The 27,713-nt window shown below is 38.5% G+C and overlaps 1 protein-coding gene across 4 annotated transcripts; it reads left to right on the top strand.

The window, feature by feature from the left end:
* On the top strand, nucleotides 1-26,358 carry UBQLN1 (ubiquilin 1). 4 transcript variants are annotated; one of them, XM_065861240.2, is made up of 11 exons: nucleotides 1-399; nucleotides 9,610-9,761; nucleotides 15,333-15,448; nucleotides 16,609-16,871; nucleotides 17,635-17,793; nucleotides 18,431-18,674; nucleotides 19,147-19,289; nucleotides 20,238-20,321; nucleotides 22,824-22,939; nucleotides 23,265-23,433; nucleotides 25,194-26,358. In XM_065861240.2, exons 1-11 carry the CDS (start codon nucleotides 1-3, stop codon nucleotides 25,347-25,349), a joined length of 2,001 nt encoding a protein of 666 aa, XP_065717312.1. In that variant the 3' UTR covers nucleotides 25,350-26,358. The 4 variants fall into 4 exon arrangements, with proteins under 4 accessions (XP_065717312.1, XP_071658777.1, XP_071658776.1 ...); XM_065861239.2 differs by having other exon boundaries at nucleotides 128-399; nucleotides 25,197-26,358; XM_071802676.1 differs by lacking the exon at nucleotides 20,238-20,321 and having other exon boundaries at nucleotides 113-399; nucleotides 25,197-26,358.
* The last annotated feature ends 1,355 nt before the right edge of the window (nucleotides 26,359-27,713 follow it).

The raw sequence follows: 27,713 nt of genomic DNA, 5'->3' as shown, positions 1-27,713 counted from the left end.
ATGCGCACTCCACCAAGCTGGGGCACGGAGCCGCGCATGCGCACTGAGGAAGAGAGCTGGGCGAACCCACGCCCGGGCAGACACCGCCCCTTTCTAGCAACTTCCCCGAAGCGTGACGTCATCAGCGCGCGCCGCGCCCCGACCGGGCTGTTTCCGCCCGGCACAGCGGGAGCGGGTGTCGCGGGGATCCGCTTGGAGCCGCAGGCGGACAGGCCGAGCCCCGGTTCCTCCTCCGCCATGTCGGAGAGCGCCGAGGGTCCCACGGGGGGTCGCAGCCCCTCGGACCCCCCTGCCCAGGGCTCCGGCTCCGCCGCCGAGCCGCGGATCATCAAAGTCACGGTAAAGACTCCCAAAGAGAAGGAGGAGTTCGCCGTGTCGGAAACCAGCAGCATCCGGCAGGTGAGGGGCGGCGGGGCTGGCCGAGGGGGCGGGAGGGCGGGCAGCGGGTCCTGGCAGGAACGGCCAGGCCGGAGTTAGGGCCCGGGGCCGGCTGGATGGCGGCCCGGGAGGAGAGCCCAGGCCGCGGTTCCGCCCCCGGCGCTGCGGGGTGAGGGCCTGTCCTGGTGACAAAGCACCTTCTGCTCGCCCGGGCTGCTTCGGGCGCTTTGCGGCGAGTACCGGGCCCATCCCGGTCTGGGAGATGACTGCTGCCGTCTGAGGAGAGCGGGGTTAACGAAGGACCTTCCTGCTTCATCTTCTCCTTCTCCCCAGCTTCTCTCCTCCCTGTTGCGATGCCGGGAGCCGGCTCGGGAGGTTCACGGAGCTCGTTTTCGGACTGTGAGTTGTCCTGTGAAGCTGACTCAGCCTGCCCGGCCAACATGTCTATAGAAAACGTGTGCAGTCACCTGTGTCTCAGCGCTCTATTGCCAGTGGTTATCTTGATCTGAAACAGCGAGTAGGTTCTGCAAAGATGTCTTGTTTTTAGGGTAGTCATGCTTTTAGGCTGCGTTTGTAATATTTGCCATACAAATAGATCACACCTTCTACTGTGCTTAAATGTGCTAGTTATTGATATGGTACTTATCATGGGTGTACCGTTGGATGACTCTGAATTATTAGGGTTTTCTTTGTATTCTTGTGGGAGTCGGTGTCCCATGGTGCCTTTGGCTCAACAGAAGAAGCGACACCTACTGAATCATCAACACTTATTTCCTGTAATTCTTCTGTATTTCTTGGAGGTTTTCCGTGCAAATATTGATTAGAACGTCATTTGCTTAGATTAGATAGAGGAGGTGTAATCAAAGTGTAATATAGAGACTCTACAAACCCAGAGTCTCTTACTTGTGAATGGTGTAGGCCTTGTTATGCTAAAGTACTCCCAAAAGTGAAGTTTCATTTTTTTCGAAGCTTCATTTTCCATAGAATATCTTTGAAAGACTAACTTTTCTGTGAATGAGGCAACTCAGTTCCACTTCACTTTTTTTTTGGTGCGATGGGTAACTGCAAACCTCACCAAAAAGAGGCTACATGTGTGAGGGCGCCACTGGTGTCTAGAAACAGAGCTTGAAATCATTCTTTATGGGTGATCTGAAGGATACTGTGCAGTTATCAGAGGAAGGTACAAAACATTAAGAAAAGGCTTCCAAGTGTAAAATGTAGTGACAACACCTTGACTAGAATATCAAACTCATGCTGTGAAGAGTCAAAATGCAGATATTTCTTTTAAGTTTTTACCTCTGGGTCTGTTTTACATTCAGAGTTTCTTATGTCACCATTTGGCTTATAAGCATCCTAGGCATAAGTTTCATTGAGGTCTTCTCTGCAGCTGCCAAAGGGGTGAGACTACTCTCTTGTCTTCACTGGTGTTTTTGCACCTGCAGTATTGTATGCTATCAGCTACTCTCTGCAGGCTTAATCTAGGCATTTCTCCCAAAGGTAAAATAACTGTGTTTGCTTTTTAACATTCTCTGCTGTTTCCCCAGCAGTCTCAGTCTGAAAGGGGTGGTTTTCACTTTTCTGTTCACCGTAGGTTTGTGGACCGCATCAATGCAGTTTTTGTAGGTCTTTGCAAGTTTAGGGGAGTTGCTTTGTTATGTTTTGTGGAAGAGAGATTCGTACATTGGATCTAACATGAGGATGCAGACTGTAGAATACCAAGTTGTGCATTCTGTGACTGTTGTAACTCTGAAACCAAATAACAAGCCTTGCTGTATATTTTTAACTGGTAGGCCAATGAAGACTGAATATAGCAAATCTGCATGAATAATTTCAGAAGCTTGCAGTTCTTGCAGAGAGTTATTGCCAATCTTGTGATTATTTTAGGATTTCAGAGTAATGTTCATCTGGAAAAGTTACTGAAATTGAGTTTAGTTCCACGCAAGACAGATTTGGTTATTTTGTAGGTTTTTTTCCATTTTTGTTTACCTTCAACCTTTTTATGGAATTTCTCTTCAGTGCAGCAGCAGTTGTTAGTATTACTGTACTTAACAGATTATAGCATTTTTTTTAAACTAACACATGAATATTGTGCCTTCTGTACTACACTAAATTATGGACAAAAAATCGTGACCTACTGGATTATATCTGTAAATGTATACACTGTGTTGAGACTCTGCTTTTTGTCAAGTGGAGATCTCATAAAGTTGTATTTTCACAGAATTTTTAAAGATTGTCCTGCATACAGTTTAAAATTGCCAACAGCAGAGAAAACTCTGATGAACGAACAGCTGTGCAAAGATGTCATAGTAAAATATTGTTCGTATTTATTTTAGACTCCAGTCAAATTCTTAATCTTGTGACTATGAACCTTGGCTATATAAGGCGGGACAATTCCTGGGAGTAAGATTAGGTCAAAAGCTTAAGAAGTGGGGATTACATGGTGACATGGAGAAAAATGCTTACATTTAGACTTCTTATTGTTAATGGGGTTAATTGTTCCATACCACTGACAGGCTAAAAACAATGTTAGCCATTATGTCTGTACTCCACTCATGACTATATTCTGTATCACCTTTAATTTAAAGTTTGCTAAAGTCAAACAATTTAAAGGTGCTTAGCTAGAAGGTCAGATGAGAAGGACTTCTTCTGTTGACAGCACCTCACATCTTAGTGTTTCCTCAGGAAAAATGGATGTGGCCCAAGATCCTCCCAGTTAAGCTGAAGAATAAGACAACTTACTCTCTCTTGTGAAAAAAGAAAATATAGGGTAGGTTCTCAAAAAGAATCTCTACTGCAAGAATTTCATTTTACACGTAATCCTTTTATGCCTGTTTCCAGTCTCAGGGGCTTGCTAGAGAACAGGCTAGTTCTGTTGCAAGTGCAACACTTTCCACTAGTAGATTACAAAGGGCTTTCATGGAGAACAGAAGTATTGCTAACCATTTCTTCTAAGCCAAAGCATGGAGGGAGGAGTGGAGTGGCATGCTGAAAGATGCCTGGAAAGGATGGAACTGGTCACAACATGAGTCCCAAACACTTTCCACTAGGTTGCACTGCTGCAGTTTTCTTTTATGGGCTACTAGCCTTGTAAGCTCATCAAGGATCTGAATTTGTTTTTTGGTTCAGTTGCAGAGATTTGAGGAAAGAATTTGTTGTCAAACCAGATGAGTCATTGGCAAGGGCACAGGAAGATAGTAACTCCATCAAGTCATGAAAGATGGAATATAGAAGTCTAATTTTGGGTGTACTTTCTAACTATGGTTTATGTGTTGCAAACCATGGGTGGTATGCCAAAAGTGCTTTCCTGCTTGAAACCACAAGTTCCCATCCCCCTTCCTTTATGGTGTCCAAGAATTGTGCAATGAAACCCTGTTTTCACTGGCTCAATTTAATTCACAGTCGTAAGATTACCCAGGATGATTCACCAGCAAAGGACACCACAGCTACCAGCGGTTGTATCGTCATGCTTGTTTGGTTCCTTAACTCTTGGGTCAAGAAGACCCATAGCCATTAATTCTATTGTATAAGAGAAAGCTGGAGCTCATCAAAGATAGACCCTGTTGAAACTGCTAGACATGGCTGTAAGAGAGACTATAGTCCATCTAATATGCTTAACTGTGTGTGTTAATAGGAATGGCAGTTGAAAGTTTAAATGGTTGTGGTTGTGTTTTGGATCAGCAGTGCTGAACAAGGTAATGTGATTCGAAAATCTTCCTTTGTAGTAGAGCTATTTGAGGGACTGCTGAGAACATAGACTGCAGTTCAGCCCTCTAGATACAAACCTTTGCTTCCATGCCATCCATTACTGTTTTCAAAACAGTTTGTTGTGGGAGGAATCAGCAACTTTGCTTTTTTATTGTCAATTAGCTGAAGTTGTAACTTAGTATTTTCAAAGCAGTTGCAGTTTTTAGGTGCCTGTTTTCTGTTACTTCTCAGTGAGAATTGGATGTTAATTTCCTGAGGCATCTTTCAGGCTGTTACTTTAATTTAATTTTTAAAGATGTCTTGTTAAGCCAAGGTTGAGGGGATTTGGGGGAGTATTTTTCATTTATTTGTTTTCCTCTTTTTAGTCCTTTTATGCAGCACTTTGTCATATGAATGGATAGTAGTGTTACTACAGTTGCTGTTTCTGATGTCATAGAGTGAGTCAGCAAAGGCTTTTGAATCACTACATGGTGGTAACCTATCAAAAGACAGTTAGCATGTTAAGATTTTTATTTTGTCTGAAATTACTTTACCAGGCCCTTCCTTGGCCAACTTGTCACATGGTCAGATGTAAAGAGATTAATGTTTACATTATGATTCTGCAAAGTGGCAGTGCAAAACAGTCTGTTTAGTCAGCTGTTCTACTTCAAGTGTATTCAGATATTTGCTTTGTTCAGTGACAAAACGTTTAGCTAGCTCAGGTACGAGCATGTGTTCAGCACTGCGCATAAATGCTGTGGTGTCCACCATACCTTTCAAAAACCTTCAAAGGCAATCAGGTTGGCCAGGTGTAATAGAAGTCTTAACTTGCTTTGCAAAACCTTTGTTGTGTTAATGTGGAATGAAAGAGGCTGAGTTGTTTGTTTTGAGCTGAGTATTGGTCTGAATTTTTAAAAAATGTGTGAATGTGAGAATAAATGGCATGGGAATTGAAAGCGTAAACAAGAAGTGCTGGTGCAATGCTAAAAAAATGTGAATGTTCTCAATGGTAATGTGGGCAAGGTGCTTCAACAAGGCTAGTTTGGGTTTGGTTCATGTCAGTTCTACAAGTTGCTGTGGTTTGAGGAGTCTGTGACCTTAAATTAATTCAGTCTGGGTAAGAATGCTTTCTCCTTTTATCCCTTGGGAAACCAGGCCTCTGTCCTGATACTAGTATTGTTTCAGTCCGATGCCCATTGTGTTTCTTTCCACTGATTCGTGTAAAAATTATGTGTAAAACTGATATAACTTTACATTGGTTTTATTGTATTCAGTTACTAGAGGTGTACAATTAACTAATTTCTGTGAATATGCTAGGTGTTAGGTATGGCGAAACATTCTTTATCTTTAGAACTTTAAGCCTTTTCTGTGCTCAGATGTAACTGAACACCTTTGTAATATCAGAATGCCTAGTATTATTAACTTGGAGTGTTAAATGTTAATAAAAAGGAAGAGTCAGTGCGGTAGGAGAATTGGACAGAAAAGCTTGTAATTTCCAGTGGCACTGTGAACTCCTGCTTTTGGTTTACCTAGGTGACAAGGTATTTTAACTGTAATTTACTGAAAGTGCTGTTTAGTTCATTTGTACAAACTGAAGATTTAAACAGTACCAAATTTTATTTTCTTGCAACTGCCTAAATTTGTATTAATTCCCATCATCATATCTCATTTCTTCTATGCACTCTGCTATCTGTTGCATATGTTTCATTTGAGGCTCTGAGGTGATACACACTAGATTGATATTTATGATTCCGTTTAGGGAAAAGAAAATGGAGAGGGTTGGCTTCACTGTTTATGCTGCATTTCACTACTGTAGTGCTATAGCACCTTATGCCCCAAATTATTTGTTGCCAATAAGAGTGGTGGGAGTCCTATAAAAACTAAACAGATACAGTCTGTGGGAGTAAGAATGCAATTACCAGACATTTCTTTTGTCCTTTTGCTGTCTGAATTTAAAGAACTTCTGGATTTTCCTTTTATTGTGGAGGAATAGCCTTCCAGTTGACAAGACAATGGTCATTGTCTTTCATTAACAGTGAAACACTAAGAATACTGAAGATGGGTGGTAAAGAGTCTTCTCTCCTCCTTGATGTTATTTTGCAGTGCAACTGTAGTGACTTGTGCTGAACTCTGACCTAAGGCTAATCATCTTCCAGTATTGTTAGAGATCAGGTGATGTTGAAATCTGACTTATTAAACCTTTTTTTTCCCCGTCCCCCAGAAGCAACATGTTACATGCTGACAATTAAAAAAAGAAAAACTGACTTGTATTGAAAATGTTTTGGGGATTCTGTTTTACATAGGTATAGATGATTCTCTTACCCATGCCTAAGCAGAAAAATAAATTTTGCAAACCTAGTCTGTTACTGATAGTATCTTTGCCTGTTAATACTAATCATCAGACTCATTTGCACACTGTCTTGCATGATGACTTAGGTTTTATGTGGTAGTCTTCTGGGAATGAAGTGTCAAACTTGCTTGGTTCTGCTTATACCTTGTCATTTCAGGAGTCCCAAGGTTGTGCTGAATGCAAGTGAAGCTGATAAAAGAGACCTGACTCTTTTTTTGGCATCTCAGGTTTTTTATATAAATACACCTCAGCCAAAATTGGCGCATTATTCTTTACAGTTTTGTTATGATGGCTGGAAAGAGATCTGTTGTGCATGTGGATCTTGCGCTTACGTTGCTGTAGAGGTTGTTTTGGGAGTTCTGGTGCATTGGTTGTTGCATTCATGTCTTACTGTAGCATTTTTGCAGGTCACTTAAATAGTATTACATGCAAGCAGGGAAAAGGAAGTGTATAGCCTTTGATGCCTATGTACTAGTAATACTAGATACTGTTTGGTTATGTTCCATAAATGTTGTTTTGTTTCCTTGACTTCATAGGTAAATAGCAGCTTCCAGAAATGTGTGACAGGGCTTGGTTTAAGATGAAGTGATTTGAAGAAAACCATCAGACTATTAGAGAGTGTCCAGAGGCAGGCAACCAAGGTGGTGAAAGGTCTCAAGGGCAAGACTTACAAGGAGCAGCTGAGATCACTTGGCTTGTTCAGCTTGGAGAACAGAATGCTCATCAGTCTACAGCTTCCTCAAGGGGGGCAGCACAGGGGGAGGTGCTGATCTCCTCTCTCTGCTGACACAAGAAAATGAATGAAGCTGCATCAGGAGGTGTTCAGATTGGACATTAGGGAAAGTTTCTTCACTGATAGAGTGATCAGGCACTGGAACAGGCTCCTCAGGGAAATGGTCATGTCACTAAGCCTTTCAGAGTTCAAGGAGCATCTGGACAATGGTCTTTGTCATATGACTTCATTTTAGGTAGTCCCGTGACGAGCAGGGACTGGGGCTCAATGATCCTGATGAATCTCTTCCAATTCGAGTTTTTCTGTGATCCTGTGAATATTGTTGCACTACAGGCTCCTGACAAGAATTAAGTTGTGGATCTCACTGTCACAGTATATTATGGAAAATACAATAATAAATGGGTTTGGATAAATGACATTACTCTTTGATTTGGCGCAGTATGGTATTTCTTTATTCTTATGCATTAGCTTTGTACCAAATTGTATTTCTGCTGTTTTTCTATTACTTTGGAATGTGTGTTAAGAATAATTAACCAGAAGAATGCAAAATAGGAAGCAACTGCCTGAATAGATGCCCTACAGAAAAGAGTCTAAAGTTTATAGCTGTTAAACGGATATTTTCCAGCACTGTTACATAAATATTTTCCCGCATGGATTTCTCACTTTTTCTTATAAATAGGAATATAGCTTGCAGGATGTGAGGTTTATCCTTTTGTTCCACTAAGTATAGATAAGAACTGGTATGGAATATTTTGGGCAGTTTTGAGCACCACACTTACAAAACAATGTAATTGGATTTGAAAATCCGAAGAGTGGTGGGAATGATGATTAGAAAACATAACCCTCGAGGAAAGATTAGCCTTACTGCAACCCTTTATTCTAAAGAGAGCAATAATCTTTGTGTTGTCCATTGTGGTCAGGGCAACAAAGAAATAGGATAGTGGAACACTGGAATAGGTTTGTTTGGAAAAAAGTCACTGAGGACCTTGAAGAACAGACTCGGTAACTGTGTCAGGAATAACTCAGATAAGTAACCTGCTTTGGGAATGAACGGACTGAGTGACTTTCTGGAATACTTACAAGTCTGAATGTTGCTAGTATAAAGGGGAATTTAAAAGTTCTTTCCCCAAGAACTGGAACTAACTGTGTGAGCAGACTTGTAACTAATGAAAAACAGCTTCCTATCCAAACATGGAGACTTTGTACCTCTGTTATCTCTCAGACTCTCCTTTCCTCCGCCTCCATCCACTATAAATTTTTTCAACTGGAGACTCACCTTCAAAACATGATACAATGGGATTCTACTATTTTAGTCCTGCCTATTATAAAGTGTAATTAATAATAACTAATTGCAAGATTAATATTTTATTTTCCTATATGCAGTGAGAATTCCATAGGATGTTTGGGATGTTTTTTAAAGTAGCATGGCCAACTGAATTTTAAAATGTTAAACAGACTGAAGTTCTGAAGGACTTCCTAACTGCCTGCGATCATTTTAAAAATACTTAGCCTACTGACTAATCATGTTGAATAAATTTATCTGGCTTCTGGCTTTCTGATAATTAAGTCATTCCTTAGTGTTTTTCTTGGATATGTTTTTTGTGGTTTGTTTTGTTTTTTTTTTACATTTTGCGAAACTTTTTTTTTTTTTTTGGTAATTTCAGTGACAGCACTTTTGTAGAGAATAATAGAACTCAGGCAAAGCATAACCTGGTTATTATTGTCTAAGAAGGCAAGAAGGTGGCCTTCCATGTTCAGTTGTTTTAATGAGGGTATGATTTCCTGGTCAGCAGAAGAATGTGGCTATTCCCCATGCCCTGGGCTACAAATGCATTTCATGTAGCTATGCTATGTGTTGAATGAGAAAGCAGAGCCACTTTTGCCTGTGTGGAAAGGATGCTGTTTTTGACACATGCAAAGCAGCAAAAATATGTCTGAGAAGATACTTCTCTCTTCAGCTCCAGCAGAAGTGTAGACACATTTATTGTACTTGTGACAGTGCACGCTCAGTGTTTCAGCAGTGGATGGCTTCAGTGATGTGTGTGTGTATTATTGTGTACTCACTAGTGTGTAGTTATATATGTATTTTAAAATGTATATATATATGTGTGTATAAGTAAGTAGTATATATACTGGTACATACTTATTGTCATGGAAGCATGCTTGATTGAAGTCACTGTAGTCTTTAAGTGGAATAAGATTTTTGTCATTACTAGTTATATAGCTAGCGATCTAGATGTGAAACTCTTCTGATTTCTATTGTACGAAAAAGAAATAACTATTTCACATCTTCCTATGGACAAAAAATGTTGAGAAAATTTAATAAAGTATCTCTAGATTGTAAAGTAGAATGTGCATTGCTAGTAGGGTAATACATTATAGGAGCAAAAGGACTTGTCCTTAAATTTTTTAAAATATAGTTCAGTGTTCAATTACATAAATGTATATTAACTTTTTTGTTTAGTTCAAGGAAGAAATCTCTAAGCGTTTCAAGTCTCACACTGATCAGCTTGTGTTGATATTCGCTGGAAAAATTTTAAAAGATCAAGATACTTTGTCTCAGCATGGAATTCACGATGGACTCACTGTTCACCTGGTTATCAAAACACAAAACAGGTAACCTTACTGATGGGTGATATCTTCTATTTACCTCTCAGAATTAAAAATACTGTGAATTCTTAATGTGACAGCTTTCTGTTGGGCAAACGTTATTTTGACTAAATCACTTCAATCAGCTCCTTAGTTACAGTGCTCTTTTTGTTGGTTTGTCTTGTATTTTAATTTGGTTAATGTTTCTGAATGTGTCTTGCTTTGTTGTTATTTAACTTTTTGCTTTTAGTGGCTGAGTGCTGGCTGTGTTTTTGCTCCATAGTTCTTAGTTACCCAATCTCAATATATGTTATGCAGTTTTCTTTTCATGTGTGAAAACTTTTAGTGAATCCTTACTTACTGTCTTGGTAAAACAAGGAAAGAAAATTATGAGAACTGCTTTAGTGTGACTAATTTATCTGGCTGAACAGAGAGACTTGGACTTTAAGATCTTTTTTTTTTGGTGATATGACTTTAGTATCATGGTGAGGAAGTTTCGTCAGTTGAGCTACGTCAAGTGCCTGTTACTTTCTGTGAAATGCTCAGAAGGAAAAATCTGAGCTAAAAAATCCTTTTGGTGAGTAGGGTAATGTTATCCCTCAATTTAATCTAGCTTGCTTAGTCAATAACATGTTTGTTGTTCTAGACTGAAAGTGTTCTTTCTCTTCTTTCACCTCAGTCTTTCCTGCTTGTGGTCAGGATCTCCTTCTGTGGGAAAATGTCCTATGATAAACAAAAGAGCATAGAACTTAGAGACAGGAAATATACTTTCCAAGCCTCACAAAGTCACAGAGGCCTATTAGTAGCATTAGCATTAAATTTAGGCACTTGTTGAGGTTAGTAGCATTAAATGTAGGCACCTGTTGAAATGGATGTCTTCGATTCCATGCTCATATCCTGGGGGAATGATCTTCTGTGTCCTGGAGTCTTGCTTCTACCAAAACACTTTTGCTTGTACTGGCAGAAGTCTCTCTTGTCTGCTCTGTGCCTCCCTACCCTGAAATTTAGGCCCAATAGCCATCACATTCTTCTGTATGATGTTAGCTAATATTTCAGTTTTGTGCTTTTTGCATCTGAACTAGTATTCTGTTGTTGTCATAACTTCTACTTTTTTGCTTTTGTGGCAGAGAGGCTTCATAAATAATGATAGCAGGATGCTTTTGACTTGCATAGTCTTCAGAGGGTTCATAGATTGGACCTGTAATAACGACTCATAGTGAAATACCAGTGCTAGTCTCAGATGCCTTCTTTGTGCTTTGCTTTTGGCCAAAGGATCACCCATGCATAATGCCACATTTATGGCTTTTGGAGAATTTTTGATATCCCTGTGTCGGTCCTATCAGAATTGCAATCCATGTCTCTTCTCTCTCCTGCTTTTTAAAAATAACTTTCCAAGAGTGTATTACTGTTATTTTCAGAATGTTTTAATCATGTCTCCAACATTGAAGTACAAACAAAAAACTACAGACTCTTTGCATGTACCTACACTATCTTCACATAACACTTGTTAGCTTTGCTCAAATAAACTGAAAATACGCTCATAAGACTTGCTAAGGATAATTGCCAGCACAATGAAAATCACTTTTGAAAAGGTATGACATTGTCCTGAACCACCTCAATATTCTTCTTACTAAAATACCTGGATTTTATGCTTGACCCAGAAGGAAAGACTTAGAGCCTGCTGATGTGCCCCACCAAGTGCTGATTTTCAGCCATGAGTAGCAAGATCAGATTGCTCCCAAACGCTTTATGCTTTGCCATTTACTTTCCTGTTAACGGTTGCTGCTATTGTTGCTGCCATATACCTGAATAAACAAAAGTTCTTTTCTAAAACTAGACTCGATGTCGCGGTTGAGACGGACAAACAACATGGACCAAGTTCTTCCAGGATTAAAGTAGTAGTTGCCATTTATTGCTACAAGTGCATTTTTATACAATTCTACCAGTTCATGTGTCTCTTCACTATTGGTTACAAGTTACAGCAGTAGCATCTCATAAGCTAATTTTGCTGTCATCCATGTTAGTCTTGTACTCCCTTCTCTCTCATGGGTACAACTTAATATCTCCGGATACTCCTTTACTCCCATCCTTCTCAAGGATAAACCTTAATATCCTCTATTCCCATACTCTGTCAAGGATTCCACAGACCTGCTGGAGTTTCCCACAACCCAAAGATGATCTTTTCACTTCTAAACAATATCAGATGTGTAACATTTAAACAGGAATCCTCATACATCCCAACCAATCCTTGATGAAAAAAGATAATTTTATTACTATATGCTACATTTTCCAGAATGATACAGGCTTCCAGTGTAATCTTCTGACCTGGCCCATGCAGTGTCAGACTAGCAATGAGTGATTAGCAAGGGGCAGTGAAGATGCCTTGAATTTCTCAATACAAAGTTCAAAGTCAACACCTATAATTTTTCACAAGCAACAGGAGGAAATGTAATGGCAAAGTGGATATGAAGACTTGAGACTGACCAATTGGGCACTCAAACTGTTTTCTTGAAGATATATACCCCCAGTTTCCATAGAAGCACCATGAATGGCAGGTTTTTAGTTTATTCTACTTTTCTGTCTTGCTTTGAGAACCTTTCTTGTCTACTATGTGAAGAGGTACAGTTGCTTTTCAAAATAGTTTCTCAGTTGAAAAAACAAATAGGGTTTTATGCTGCTTATTTTCCTTTTGCTTACAGAGCAAAGATTTATGTGTTTTTTCATAGACCAAAGGAAGCCAAATATCTCTAGCAAAAGACCTACAGTCAGTATATGGTCTATAATATTTCTTATTGAAGTTACAGCTGCTTAGCTAATGGTAGTCATCTCATGTTCAAAGTTTGCAGTTGCTATTAATGTTACAGAATATTAATGCTTGTTCTTCTCAGGAGCTGAGAGCTTAACCTGATGCCTTGTCTCAGGGCAGCTTATGTCAAAACCAAGTATTCAGGTATTCCTTTTCCTGGATTGTTAGTGTCTATCTGAAAGGTTTCCTCTAGAACTGGTTTTCATTCAGCAGAATCTTTGTGTGTTTTGATAGACCTGAAGGTGAACAAAAGAGGAATACAAATTAAAATACACGAAACTAAATTAATAGCAATCAATATGGACTTAAGTTTTAGAAGAACTGTTAGATCTTGTGGACTCAAATGTATTTCTTCTTCACATCCAGAACATCAGAAAGATCTTGAATGAGGCAGTTTGGTCCCATGGTACCATATAGCATCATGACTTGGCATACCATGTTTTATTTCCCTGTTTACAAGAATGCTGGTCAAATCAGCAGAGTACATGAGTAGATGCACTACTTATAAGCGATGTTGATTATTTGGTGAAAGAACTTTTAAAGTGTGTGAAGTGTGTATTTTTTCCTTTGGTTTCTGTCTGTGGCTTTGGTAGATTATGTTTCGCCTGGAGTCAGAGAACTCTTGGAAACCTCAGGGAAGCCTCTAGATAAGAGGTGTCTATTGGGCTTGTTTTTGTTGTTGTTGGTTTTGTTTGTTTGGGGTTGGTTGGTTTGCTTGTTGTTTTTTGTTTGTTTATTTGTTTTCTCCAGTCTCTGCATTAGTGGAACAAGCAGAGAATTTTACTGTAGCTGAAAGGTACTCTGAAATGAACTAATGTATGGAACTTGAGCCCCCAAAATCCCCCTTAGGGACCCCAAAACCCCCTTAGAACTCCCAGATCCCCCTTTGGGACCCCAGACCCCCCAAAACCTCCTTAGAACTCTGTAGAACCCCCTTAGGGACCCCAAAACCCCCTTAGAACTCCCAGATCCCCCTTTGGGACCCCAGACCCCCCAAAACCTCCTTAGAACCCTCTAGAACCCCCTTAGGGACCCCAAATGCCCCTTAGGACCTCCCAGATCCCCCTTTGGGACCCCAGACCCCCCAAAACCTCCTTAGAACTCTCTAGAACCCCCTTAGGGACCCCAAAAGCCCCTTAGGACCCTCCAGATCCCCCTTTGGGACCCCAGACCCCCCAAAACCTCCTTAGAACCCTCTAGAACCCCCTTAGGGACCCCAAATGCCCCTTAGGACCTCCCAGATCCCCCTTTGGGATCCCAGACCCCCAAAATCCCCTTAGGACCCCCCAGACCTCCCCAGATGCTGTTGTCATGGTTTAAGTCAAGCTAGCAATATAAACATGATAGCTGCTTGCTCACTCCCCTCCCAAACCACCCCTGAATAGGGAAGAGAATCTAAAGGGAAGGGAGAAACTTGGATTGAGATAAACACAGTTTAATAAAATGACAACGCTAACATACTACTACTAATAATATAAAACGGAAATAGAATATAAAAGATACTCAATGCAATTCCTCATGATGTTTGTCCACACTGAGCAGCTAGTCCCAGGAAGCAGCACCTGGTCCCAACAGCCAATCCCGGAGAGAGAAGAAAGAAAAAGGCAGGAAGTCCCAGAGGCCTCTGCAAAATGGCAGTATGGCAAAAGGCCAAACTAAAGAAACTCCCAAACAGAACCTCCACCAAAACAGAGCAGGAACCAGAATGTGTCTCTATCCCACTAGTCAGAAAATCCTGACTCTCCCTACATATGTAGCATGATGCTAATGGCATGGAGTATTCTTATTGATCAGTCTGGATGTCAGCCAAGGTCTGACCCATCCATGCCCACCTTGCCAGCTGCCTCACATCTGTGGGCAGAGAGCTCAGAACATCCTTGGCTCTCAAACTAGAACAATTAAAAACATGAAATCTGTTCTGGGGTGTTATTTCTTGTTCTCAAACTAAGTCCATAAATGACCATGCTAGCTATGAAAAAGGAAGATTTCTAACTGCATGAATAGAATCAACTCACTTCCAGTCAAGCCATCACTACTGTTGAATCCACAAATCTTTGTGTGAGATCTGAGTTCATAGTTTCTACAAGTTTTTTTATGCTGTATTCTACCAATACAAGCATTTATGATATTGATTGTTTGACGGGCCCGGAGAACTGATTTGGGCTTCAAACTAGTGTCTTTTCTTTTGAATAGAGACCAGGTTAGCTTTACACAAGCTCAGTTCTTAGATCTCAATAATGCTGGTTTTAACTTTGTGTAACTGTGTTTTTACCTTGTTCTTGAAATCTTAAAGGTTATTGAGATTCTGATATCTGTAACACATTAACTGAATTTCACATTCAGTAAAGCATCCTATTAAAGATGTGGCATTAAATAAATCTGTCATTAAATCTTGCTAGGCTTCATTTCTTTAAGCCCTAGACTTAAAGTAGTATTGGAGTACAGTAGAACAAGGGAAGGATCCTTAAAGCAAGGTAAGGACAGAGGAAACAATTCACTGGTGGTCATCACGGGGTATTGCAAGAAGGTGGTAATAGCTGCAGTGGTGTTCATCCTTTTCCTTAATGTTTCAAACTACTGTTCTGAAAAACTGATGATAATACGGATGTCTGAGAAACATTTTGTTGTAGTTGGCTTTGTTTATTTGTTTTTGTTGTTACAGGAAGTCATCTAGAGATAATAAGTGTGATTTTTGAGAAATAAACAAAATGCAAATTAAGATTCTCAACTATGACACTATTTTTGTCTTTAATGGCATTATTTAAACTAACTTTTTAAACTTGCTTCTCTAGATCACAAGACCATGCTGCTCAACAAACGAGCACCACTGGGAGTACTGCTACCACATCAACATCAAGCAGTAGTACCTCAACGTCAGCTTCAACGAATAGTAACCCTTTTGGCTTGGGTAAGGATATTTGTTAGGTAGCATGGTGGGTGTCTTCCCTTGGATTCAGGTAATTGTCCCTGAAGCTTTATTCTAATGTAGACAGAACTTAATAAAAAACAAGACACACACACACACAAAACTCAATAAACAAAAAAACCCTACAACTGCACCACCCAAAAAACTGGTTACAGATATCTGTGGTGTTGGTTGTAGAAGACGAGTAATTCATCAGTTGTTTCCTTAATTTTATATGCAGAACTTCAGACTTGTGCTGTTTCACCTTCAGCAGTAAGGTGCCACTGATAGTATATTCTGGCACTATGGCTGATGAAACTCCTTCCAGTGTCCTTGTGCTCTTAAAAGTGCATCTGAATTGCTGTGAGGAAAGTATTGATGAAGTTGGATCTGTAACATGAAGGCAAGATCTGGAACAGAAGTAATAAAATTTCTGCTAATCTTACAATTCAGTATTTCTGAGATTCCAAGTCTGATAGCATTATCTATTTTCTCTTTTATGAATAAACAGGTTGCAATCTATTGACTTTAAAATGCTATCTATTTCCATAATCACAGTGGAGTTATTGCTTCATTGTTCATCTCATTTGCTTTCCTGGCGTGGGGGAGAGGTAGAATTGGAAAGATAACCATAGTAAGCAATTGCTTTTTTAGGTATAAACAGCTCTTCACACTGACCAACAACTTCTGAAAATTTTTGTTTGGGCTCAGCAGAGGAAACGAGTTTGAGGCAGTATTAGTTCTTGATGCCTTAGTAATAAGAGCAGCTCTAATATTAATTAGAATAGGGAATACGAGTCACATTGAGAGATCTCTCTTGGCTATAGTCAAACCAAGAGATCGATAAATGCTTTGGAAAGTGTTGGGAGTGGGCAGAACCTAAGGTCCCAAAACTCAGACATTCCTCGTATCTTAGCTGTGGAAAATGAGAGAATTGTGTCAAGTTATATTTCAGATGCAGTTTGTTGGATGTTTGGTTATGTGTCTTGTTATTTAAAGAAGCAAACTCTTAGTGGATAACTCCTTAACAGCCTTGCAAAGGTGGAGTTTTCATTTTGAAGCATGGGATATGTTCAATTACGTGGCATTTAGAAAGAACTTGGATGTGTTTAGAAGTATACTAGAAGCTGAAACATCAATTATATTTTTTCATCCCCTTAAAGGTGGCCTTGGAGGTTTGGCGGGTCTGAGTAGCCTGGGCTTAAATACATCAAACTTTTCAGAACTGCAAAGTCAGATGCAACGGCAACTTATGTCCAACCCAGAAATGATGGTTCAGATAATGGAAAATCCATTTGTTCAGAGCATGCTTTCGAATCCTGACCTGATGAGGCAGTTGATTATGGCTAATCCTCAAATGCAGCAACTGATACAAAGAAATCCAGAAATCAGCCACATGCTGAATAATCCAGATATAATGAGACAGGTAATGTAGAAAGAACACTGTAAGTTCGTAACCTTCAATTATACTGTAACTGTGAACAACAGAGCAGGAATTTGACATACTTAGTTGAGTGTTTAAACATCTTTGAAGTATTTAGGCTTGTTAGAAAATCCGTAAAAGATTGCTTGTAGGCAACCGATGATTGTATTTCTAGTTGTTAATGTCCAATTCAGAAAATCTGCAGTATAGTTTTGAAAGACATTGAAGACTGTGTAATCACATATTCTGAGGTTAGAGCTGGATATCCCTGTGTGTACTTGAAAACTTCTGTTGTTTAGCCAACAATGAGTTTACAGAAAGTAATAATAATAAAAAATACTACACATCTTAATTTTATTTAACTGTAGGTGCTCCTGAGTGCTTTTAAAATTAGATGGTATGTCACATAGGCTGTGTGGCAGAAGGTATCAGAAAATGTAGATATTTAAAGTTCATATTGTAGACTGTCTGTTGTAATGATGTTAAAAATGATAAGAGTATATTGTGTTGAAAAGATGAAGAAATAATAGTTCGTTTGAGGTTTTTCTTCTGTTTAGGCAGTGCTTCCTGACCCAGCCAGCATATTGACAGTTGTGGTAGAATGCTGGTTAAATATCTAATTCAGTTGACTCCCACTAAGCTGACATCTTGAATTTACTTTAGTCATAATTTGATAACTGGGTTAGACAGTGGGAACCGAGATATTACCAAATGCTGATGTTTTCACTTTAGAATGGATTTCTTATTAAATGTTCCACTTCCCTAGACACTAGAACTTGCTAGAAACCCTGCAATGATGCAGGAAATGATGCGAAACCAAGACCGAGCCTTGAGCAACCTTGAAAGTATACCAGGTGGATACAATGCGTTGCGCCGTATGTATACAGATATTCAGGAGCCAATGTTGAATGCAGCACAGGAACAGGTGAGAAAAGATTGGAAATGCCACTGAAAGTAAATATTTTTAAAAAAATAAAAGCATGTAAGTAATGTACGTTTCCAAAATGTGTACTTGACAAAACATGTGTTGTAGCCTAAAGTCACTATGTGTCCTCTTAGTCTTCAGAGGAAAGATCGTTAAAAATTCTGTGCTCTTCTAAGCTTAAAGAAATACAGATATGGCTGTGTGTGTTTGAGAATCTGATGATTTTCTGTTTTACTTAAATTTGAATTCCTTTAATTCTTTGCCTTAAAAAATTTTCCTGGATCTCAGAATTTTAAGGGTGTGTTTAGTAACTTGAAACCTAACATGGGAAGAGAAGACTTTGAACTTGAAAACAAGTATGATCTTATATGATCTTACTCTGGTCAAAATACCAGTGTAGTAGCAACACTACTTTTGAAAAGAAATGTGATTTAATTTTTTTGGAGGTGCTAGTATTTCTCAGTGTTAGCATATTTGCAGAATATTTGCAATAAATTACTGTAGGATGGTGAGTATAACTGATCAAGAGCCATGAACATTTATCTTCATGTGTAATTCTGGAAGGGTAACTTGATGTTTATAGGAGACTTAAAAATTATTTGCTTTAGTACATGAGATGTTTTTTCTTCCTCTGTAGTTTGGAGGTAACCCATTTGCTTCTTTAGTAAGCAATGCATCAACAGGAGGGGACAGTCAGCCATCTCGAACAGAAAACAGAGATCCTCTACCAAATCCCTGGGCTCCTCAGTCCAGCTCGCAGACTTCCACAACAAACACCAGCACCACTGGTGAGAGTGGTAACAGTAGTAGTGCTGGAAATAGCACCTCTGACAGTACGGGGCAGAGCTCAACTGCACCAAATTTGGGACCTGGACTAGGAGGTGTGTTTATTGTTGCAATTGTATATATTTACACATACTTAGCAGTTTGCTGAAATGATTCTTTCTTTAGAACGAGTGTTTGATTCCACATTTTTATTGCTATTAACTTATGTAGAACATTTGACTAGTATCAAAGTCCTCTGTAGAAAAACAAACTTGAAAAAGTAAACTATGAATGATAACAGTACTTGTGTACTGCCTTAAAGTAACAAAGTTAGGGAATCTTCAAATGAATCTTTCCTGTTTGGAGGCAAATGTGAAGACAGCTAATAATGTAGATACTTCGTGGGACTGCTTGTTTGGATACAGCCTCGGTCTTAACTTTTAAGGTAGATGCATCTATGTAAGCAGAACCACACTGAGTTGTATTTAAAGTGCTAAAACTCATAGAAATGGAGTGGTTACACCTTGGGTTTAGGTAGTCTCATGATAGTAAATATGTTTATTGAAGTGTCCTTTTACTTTTTTTAAGCTGGTATGTTCAATACACCAGGAATGCAGAGCTTATTACAGCAGATAACAGAGAACCCACAACTCATGCAGAACATGTTGTCTGCACCCTATATGAGAAGCATGATGCAGTCATTAAGCCAGAATCCTGATCTTGCAGTGCAGGTAAATGCATTTGATGTAGTAATGTATGCAATGAAGCAAAGAAACAAAAGTTCAATCTGTGATACAGTTAAATTTTCACTTGTGGCAACATCTCAAGTTGTCTGTAGTGAATGGCCCAGTTTTTAATGTTAATGCCTAACTCACTGAAATTATTGCCTACTTAAATTTAACAATTTGTTGTAATGAGCTGCTTTAGTTTTCATTTGTACATCATACCAGGCATGCTTCTAAAATAAGTTTGTGTATGTTTTCTACAGCCCTAAACTTGTGACTCAGCGTAAGAATGAGTTAGACAAAAAATGTTTTGGTTGTAAATTAAGGTAGATCTTCCACTAAATAAATACCCCTGGTAGCCTGAGAGAAGTGAAGGGAGGTGAGCTGGTGCCAAATCTAGGCATTATTCTGGTTTTAACTTCTTTTGTGACTCACTGTAAAAGTGCAGACGCTGTTCTATGAATGGTATCATAGAAGTGCTCTCAAATTTTACTTAAAGTAGTAATATCCAGAGTCAAATCCTGAACTGAGATTAAAATTATGTTATCTTTTCTTTATTAAATATTCACTGGGAAAATATCCCTGACTTCAAGTGATACTCCTGGGGAAACTATGACTTAGATCTGTAGTGGATGCTGAGCAGAAAAATACTTTATTGTAACATAAGCGAGATGGTCTTTGCAGGTATCTGGCAATTCATTTACTTAAAAGACAAAAAAACCACAACCAACCAAAACCAAACCAACAACAACAGTCCCTGCCCACCCCCCCTTTAAAATTTAAAAATAACCCCTGCAATGTGTTCAGGTTGGTGGTTCATAAAAAGTTTTGGCAAAAGGGATAGATTGTTATTATTCTGTGAGTCTATTTTCATAGACTGTATAAGAAGTTGTCTTAAAAGCCCCTGTGTTTTTTACTGCATGACCTTTGAAGTTAAATATTTTTGTCTAATAGATGATGTTGAATAATCCTTTATTTGCTGGAAATCCTCAACTTCAGGAACAAATGAGACAACAACTTCCTACTTTCCTTCAGCAAGTAAGATTAAATATTAGCTGTTAATAAAAGTCTACAAGTCAATGAACAGTATTTTCAATAAACTGATGCTTTCTTTGATTTGGCTAAAAGCTAGATTCTGTAATGTATTTTCATTAGCTTTAGACAACAGGTTAGGTTGTCCCTTACTAATACTTTCTTTGTGTCTCTATTCCTTTCAAAAGGTAAACCTGACCTTTAGTGGATATTTTTAAATGTTGCTAGCACAACTGCCTAGATTTGCTCTTGTTTCTTTGTTTAGAAGAAATGGTTGTCTTGCTGTGCACCAGTCAGAGATCACCTGTTTGTGACATGATTTGTTTTGCAAATAAAAAGCCTAGTACTTTTCCCACTACCAGAATAAAATTTCACCATGCTTTTCTCGTACCTCTTCAAATGTGCCTTAAGTATTTGGGTAAGCAGATCTTAACAGCATTCTCTGAAAGACCCAAGTTGTTCTGAAGTTTTTTTGACTGTAAAGACTGCTCTACCACCATCTCCCCCTCCTAACAACACCGTGCTTGCAACCCAGGTATCTGCTTGATTCTAGCTGCTGCAGTGTGTGGAGTAGTACTGGCTACCCTATACAGGAGCAAGCAAGACTTTTTTTTTTTTTTAATTATTTTTTTTACAAATTGAAAAGTTAATCTACTGCCTGAGTTCCATAATTAGGCAGTCCTTGCAAATCAGACTAAAATATATGTTGCCAAGATCTGATTGCACACAGGCAGTTTTGAGCAAAATAATTAACACATACGTGAATTGAAGTAGCAAGTTCACTATTCAGAAGAAACTGTTTAAATTGATTCAAGCACATGAATAGCTGTAGTGTTTCATAATCCCACTTCTTTGTGATGACTCCGTAATATCTGAAGAGCATGTGTGTTTTGAAATCTGTGAATAAATGGTAATTAATGAAGGCGCACTAGGAATAATTTGTTTCCTTTGGGTGTCTCTGTCAGTTTCACCTTGGGATTTATCTGCACAGCTAGTTCTCCATTGTATTCACTATGTTAGGTCAGGTGATCAGCAACATGAGCAGGTGAAGTGGAGGAATATCTGGGTATTCTCAGAATGTTGACAATATTGCAGCTCATACTTCCTTGCTTATCTACTGGCATGTGTATTAGGGGCTTGAGTGGCCAAAACTGTTTCCTGTTCTTCTACATACTGGAAAGCATCTTTTGCAATAAAGGGCAGTTGCCCAGCAGAGCTAGGAAAACTCATCTGTGAGCGACTGCATCTGCAGGTTTAATACAAGTCTTAACAAGGATTGCTGCTACTTAACAGCTGGAATTAATAACATTAATAGAGACAAGATCCAGGTCACCTAAGTGCTCTGAGAATTGTTGGGCTGCAATTTCTGTAAAACAACTCCAAATATCAGACAGTAAGTTGTGATTTAAATGTTTTCTTAAAGTAATTGCAGTAGCTTTCTTTGGAGAACTCAAAATGTTTTCCTCTTTAAAATTTGGGTGAATTTTACCAGCTATATATTTAGTTATTCTCTGACTTTTAGGTATCAGAAAGTTAAAATTCCAAGAGATAAATTGAGAGAATTAATAACTTGCCATGCTTAAGTCTAGTTATGCACCTGTATTCTAGACCAGAGTTCTTCATTTCGTATTCTGCAATTCTGCTCTGTGTTTTTCTGTGTGAATCAAAAACGTTTTTGCAGCAGAAGGAATAGGGTCTAGTTGCCCAGTGAAGTCTGCTAAGATACAGTAAACCTGTCTGCTACTTGAAGTAGGTCTGGCTACCAGGACTGTGTTGTGACTGAAACACATGATTTTTACTTAGCTGTGACATCTCTCTAAGCAGAGGTGAGCATAGACCATTAGTTTTGGTTTTGGATCTGTAATTTCAGAAATGAAAAGGATTTACCTTATCACCTGTGGATGTGAAAGCCAGTTTTTAATTGAAGTCACAGTAGAATGAGAGCCTTTGAAATATATGTTTGCTTGCTTGTATGTTTTGCAGTGTGTTTGTGTTTCTCTGCAGTATGAGGGCACTACAGACATGAAGACATGCACAAATAGTCATGCTCAAAATGATGTGATCTAATTTTAGTTACGAAAAAGAAATATTGTATAACTTTTTCTTAAGTATCTATTGGCCAAGTTTCATTGTGTTCAGTGTTGTTGCTTACCAGTAGTATGATACAGGAGATTAATTCTAGAATGATGTTGGACTAATACAGTCCCATGCTTTGAAAGATGAAAGAATCTGCTAAAAGAAGTAATGAAAAATATTTTTCCTGTGCACTTCTTATTTTAAAGGCTTTGTCCATACCTAGAGAGTTCATTGCTCACGTTCTATAACTTTTCACCAAAGAAAAAAAGAAACAACCAAAACCTCACAACAAAAACCTGAAGAATTTAATGTAAATATGCGAAGATAAGCTTGAAAAACGAGTTCTGAAATTGTCGGACTCTATTAAACATCTAGTGGTAAATATTAACTTTGAACATCTGATATGATTAAGAGTTTCTCTCCTTTTCATAGATGCAGAATCCTGACACATTATCAGCTATGTCAAACCCTAGAGCAATGCAGGCTTTGCTGCAGATTCAGCAGGGCTTGCAGACACTAGCAACAGAAGCACCGGGGCTTATACCAGGGTAAGAATTGGTCTTATAAATTTAGACATTAACTTTTCTCTTGTGTTATGCTGTCATTCTTTTTGCACATAGAGGTTTACACAGGTTTTATTAAAGACTCTTCCTCCTGCCTTTTTTAGTTTAAGTAAATTCATTTTAGAATCTGTTCCATTTTTGCCTCCCATGTACTTTTAAACAGGGATGACTCTGGTCTTTGTCTTAGTACTTTAGTTAAATTGTCACCTACTTTATGACAGGATTTTCACTCAGTAATTAAATAAATGAGGAGAGGCAAGCTGATATTTATTGTTTAAATGGTGTATTTCTTTTTCTGTCATTTATGCAGATTCAATCCTGGTTTAGGTGGATTGGGAAGCACTGGAGCTCCAACAGGGTCCACTGTACCTAGTTCTGTTCCCAGTGAAAATACAAGTCCAGCATCAGGAACTGCTGAACCTGTTCATCAGCAGTTTGTCCAACAGATGTTGCAGGCACTTGCTGGTGCAAATGCTCAGGTAAAGTACATCACTATATTCTACAGTCCTTTAATTCTTCCTTTATTTTTTCATTGTAAACCACTAGAAAGGGGGCTGATAGTTGAGGGGAGAGCTCCCTGGATACTTCTCATTAAAGCAGAGCAGAGGAGGCTTAAAAGTGCTGCTGCAGCTGTGCAAGTGTATGCTTGAAAAAATCAAATTTGTGGAGAGGCGTCCTCTGCGCAGTTGATTTTTATATGCTTATCTTCATACCCTTGAATTTCTGAAATGCTTGGAAATATTGAGTCAGAATGAGGTGATAAGGTTCACTGACAAGTGAAGCATGGGCTCAGGCAAGAGAAAGGCTTAAGCACATTCAACACTGTTACCGCTGTGCTTTTGTCTCTGTTGCTGTTACTCTCTAGCTATGACGAAGCCTCTGTCCCACACTTTGGCATAGCCACGCTCTACTTACTTAGACCCTTTGTTGTGTGGCTTCACTGACATTGTGCAGGTCCAGACTGCAGTGCCTGTTGATACCGCACCAAGTGGGATTAAGGGTTTCTAGAGAGTTCCAGAAGTTGAGCGAAGGTCACAGCTTTGCCAATAGTTGTAGGGTGGTGAGCAGGACCAGCTTTAACAGAGACGTGCTGTTAAGTCTTGAGAGTGCTGTGTGAAACAGCACCCTGCCACTGTCGTATGTACCCAGTGTAATGGCAGACTGCTGGTGGCGGGGCAGTCCTGCTGCTTCCTCCTCTGCTGCCACAGAGTGAGTTAGTTCAGCTTGCTGATCTGACAGACTTTTTTCCCGTTGTTATCTAACCATGAGAAAATGTCACTGTAGGAAACCATATTCTCATACGTTTTCCGTTCTTATGCTGTCAGTCAGGTCTTACACTACTGAGTTAACATTCTGTTTAGTTTTGCCTGGGGGAAGCAGGTGGATGGCAGTTCTTAAATTCCAGGTCATGTCTTTACATTGTCTTGATTTGGAAACATATGAAGATTTTAAATACTGGTAGTAATTTCTTGATATATGAAACTGTTGAACTAGAACAAAGGGAAAATTAGCAGTAGCTGCACAGGTTTTGTGTTGGTATCTAGATCAACTCATTGGTTTAAAAAAGTAACTTCTTGGTATTACTGTAGCATATTATTTTCCTAGAATTGTTCTGATTAAAAAATGCCTCTGAACTCAAGATCATACAATTGAAATAATGCAGAGTTTTCCATGAGTTTGTGTGAGTGGGATCGTCCCATAAAGCACAGCTGTCAGTTTACAGTAGGCTGAAGCTTTCAAACCATTAGAATTTAGGTAATTTTAGGCAATGAATATTTGGAGCATTAAGAAAGAGGTGATTTTCATGTCAAGGAAAAGGAGCCTGTGACATTCACTATTGCAGGCAGTGACATCATCATCATCCTTACTGTTCCACATTACTAGGTTGAAGTCTGTTTCATTAAAAAAAAATACCCATACTCATATTTGTAAGAAACTGTTTATGGGACATAAATTTACCCAATTTAATTTAATCTTTTTTTTTAATCAAACAAGCAGCTTTCCCTGTAGTTCAATAATGTCATGTAAATGTAGGTACTCTTAAAATTTGAAGCTGCTCTGACTTGTTAAAAAAAATTCAATTGTGAATTGAATTTATATCATAGTGTAGTTCTCGGATCTTGAAAAACATATCGTCAGAAATCAGTATAAGACAGAGCGGGGCAGAACCAACTATGTTTAAATCTTGTACTTTGCTAAATGTGTATTATGCTTTTATAGCTTGAGATCTTATTCTTAGCAGTTACAAAATCCAGAAGTTCGATTTCAGCAACAACTGGAGCAGCTGAGTGCAATGGGCTTTCTGAACCGTGAAGCAAACTTACAAGCGCTAATAGCAACAGGAGGAGACATCAATGCAGCCATTGAAAGGCTGCTTGGCTCTCAGCCTTCATAGCAGTGTTTCTTTAACTTGAAAAAATGTAATTTATTTTTGATAACAGCTCTTAAATCTTTAAAATATTTGCTTTATTTCATTCTGACTATGGGGATTGTCTTGTTATAACTAAAACTGATGCATTTTAAGGTGGAGTGCAGTAGTTTTCTTCAATGCATTTTCACTCAGTTGCATGCATCACACTTCTTTTGTTCTGCATTATTTGTGATTTTTTTTTTTTTTTTTTTAAACTATCAGCTTTCACAGTTGGGTCAACAGGTTTTGTTAGACCTACAACTGTCCAATTTATTTACTACTTAAACATTAGCTTTCAGTAGTAATTTATGTAGAATTCGAATTAAAAATGAAACAGATTAATTGAAGCTACAATTTTTGGGTACCAATACTGCGTACTGTGATTTTGGCATGTTGTTTTGTTTTTTGCTAGCAAAATGCTATAAGATTTATACCACCTGAGTAATTAACATTTTTTGCTTTAATTTGTATAAAATATAAACACAATATATACAATGGATACAGCTAATTTCTAGAGATTTACACGTTGCAATAGAATGACATTATAAGTAATGCAAAAAAGCTGGGAAAAAAATAACATGTTTTTGGTGTAGAATCTTCCAGCATCTTTAGTAGCCATCTCAGCAAAAATGCTTAAGCAAGTTCAGTTAAAATATACTAGAATTACTGTTCTGGTTATCTCTTTACATCAAACTGTACAGAAACTTGCATTGTAACATTGTCTCAATAGTCACAAAGATTGTCAATTACCTTTATCATTGTGCAAACTAAAGGGGATCTGCCTTGTGCTCTGGAACTGCTTCTGAGGCTTTTTGTCTTGTTCCACTGCAATCCTAACATTAATTCTCATTTGTAATTGGAAATATTACTTTCATGGTCTTGTGATATTCTAATTACTTTTGACCACATGTAAAAAAATACTGTATATCTTCTGAGTTTTTATTGATAGTTACTTCTCTTGTGCACTGGTAATAAATGAATTAAAAATCTTCAAGCATCTTGTCTCTATGTTTGCAGTTGATCATTACCTAGAATTCCAGATGACTGACCAGCTTAAGAGTTTGCATTTGCCTGTGTGCTTGGGGAATATTCATCAGCTCTGGGCTAACATTAGTAAACAACTCTTGGAGTGTGAGAGGTAAATAAATGATGTTGAATACTACTAGCTTAGATATGGTGGAGGTAGCAGAACAAGAGATGCTACTGTGTGCACGTTACTGAATGGCATCTGCTTTTTATTGGTCTTCCGTGTCAGTGTAGTTGTGAACATGCTCACTGAATTTTTGTATGCATTTTAAACATTTAGTTTGAACAGTCTTTTTCTTTTGAATGTACAAGCATAAATCTGGTCTGCTCTGAAATTATTGCTTGCAGATGCTTTAAAATTACTAGTTCTAACTAAAAGTTTTTCATCAGTTTGAAGAAAAATTGTGATATAAACAAGGAAGTTGAGCACACTTCAGCATACAGTGAAATTTTAAAAGCTTTTGGCAAAGCCATGTATGCAGTTTTGTTGTCAGTAGCTGCATTGTATTCTTATCATTGTATTCTTGTCACAGAAGTTTCTCTCACTGTCCAGTAGTCTTGTCTTGTACTTTGTCAGGAAGATCAAATACTGCTGGTGCATGGTACTGGGAAAACTTACAGAAGATGTCTTGGTCGGCAGCCTCTGCCTGTGGTTCAAAGTCTCCTAGATGCAGCAGTGTTAAATAAACAAAATAAATTAAGATAGAATATATTGGTATGGTAAATTTAATATAAATATTTTAAAGTATGTATAGTTTGGGTACAGAATTCTTCTTTTATTTCCTAGGCAATGATCAGACTCATCATCATACCTTCACAGCGACTCCTCAATGTCCTTGGCTCTCAGACCAGAGCAATTAAAAACATTAACTCTGTGCTGGGTGTTCTCTCTTATTCTCAAACTAAGTCCAAATAATGAGCATGATAGCTATGAAAAAGAGAGTTTTCTAACTGCATGAAGAAAACTAATCCATTTTCAGTCAAACCAGCACAGTTATATTCACAATTAAGATTTATGAGGATCTTCAGCATAACTAATTTGACTTCATCATGTGTCTTATTGGGACCTTGCTTAAAAAAAAAATACGACGCCATATCATTTGGAAGGCAGGTCCTTTGAAGAGTACAGTCTGTAACATCTAGAAGGGCTACTGTCAAATGAAAGGGCGAGGTGAAGAAAGGACTAATTTTTACCAAGTTTTACCAAGACACTAAAACAATGCGTCTAGCTAGCATGAACACTTTCTTTAGACAACGTTCAGTTCACCTATGCAAGTATTTCGGTTGCACATTACAAACTAAGGGATGCTATGTTTGAAGTCA

This window comes from Patagioenas fasciata, chromosome Z (assembly GCF_037038585.1).
Source record: "Patagioenas fasciata isolate bPatFas1 chromosome Z, bPatFas1.hap1, whole genome shotgun sequence".
Taxonomy (NCBI): Eukaryota; Metazoa; Chordata; class Aves; order Columbiformes; family Columbidae; genus Patagioenas; species Patagioenas fasciata.
Note: the sequence above shows the minus strand (reverse complement) of the source record. Positions and strands in the feature narration are given on the sequence as shown.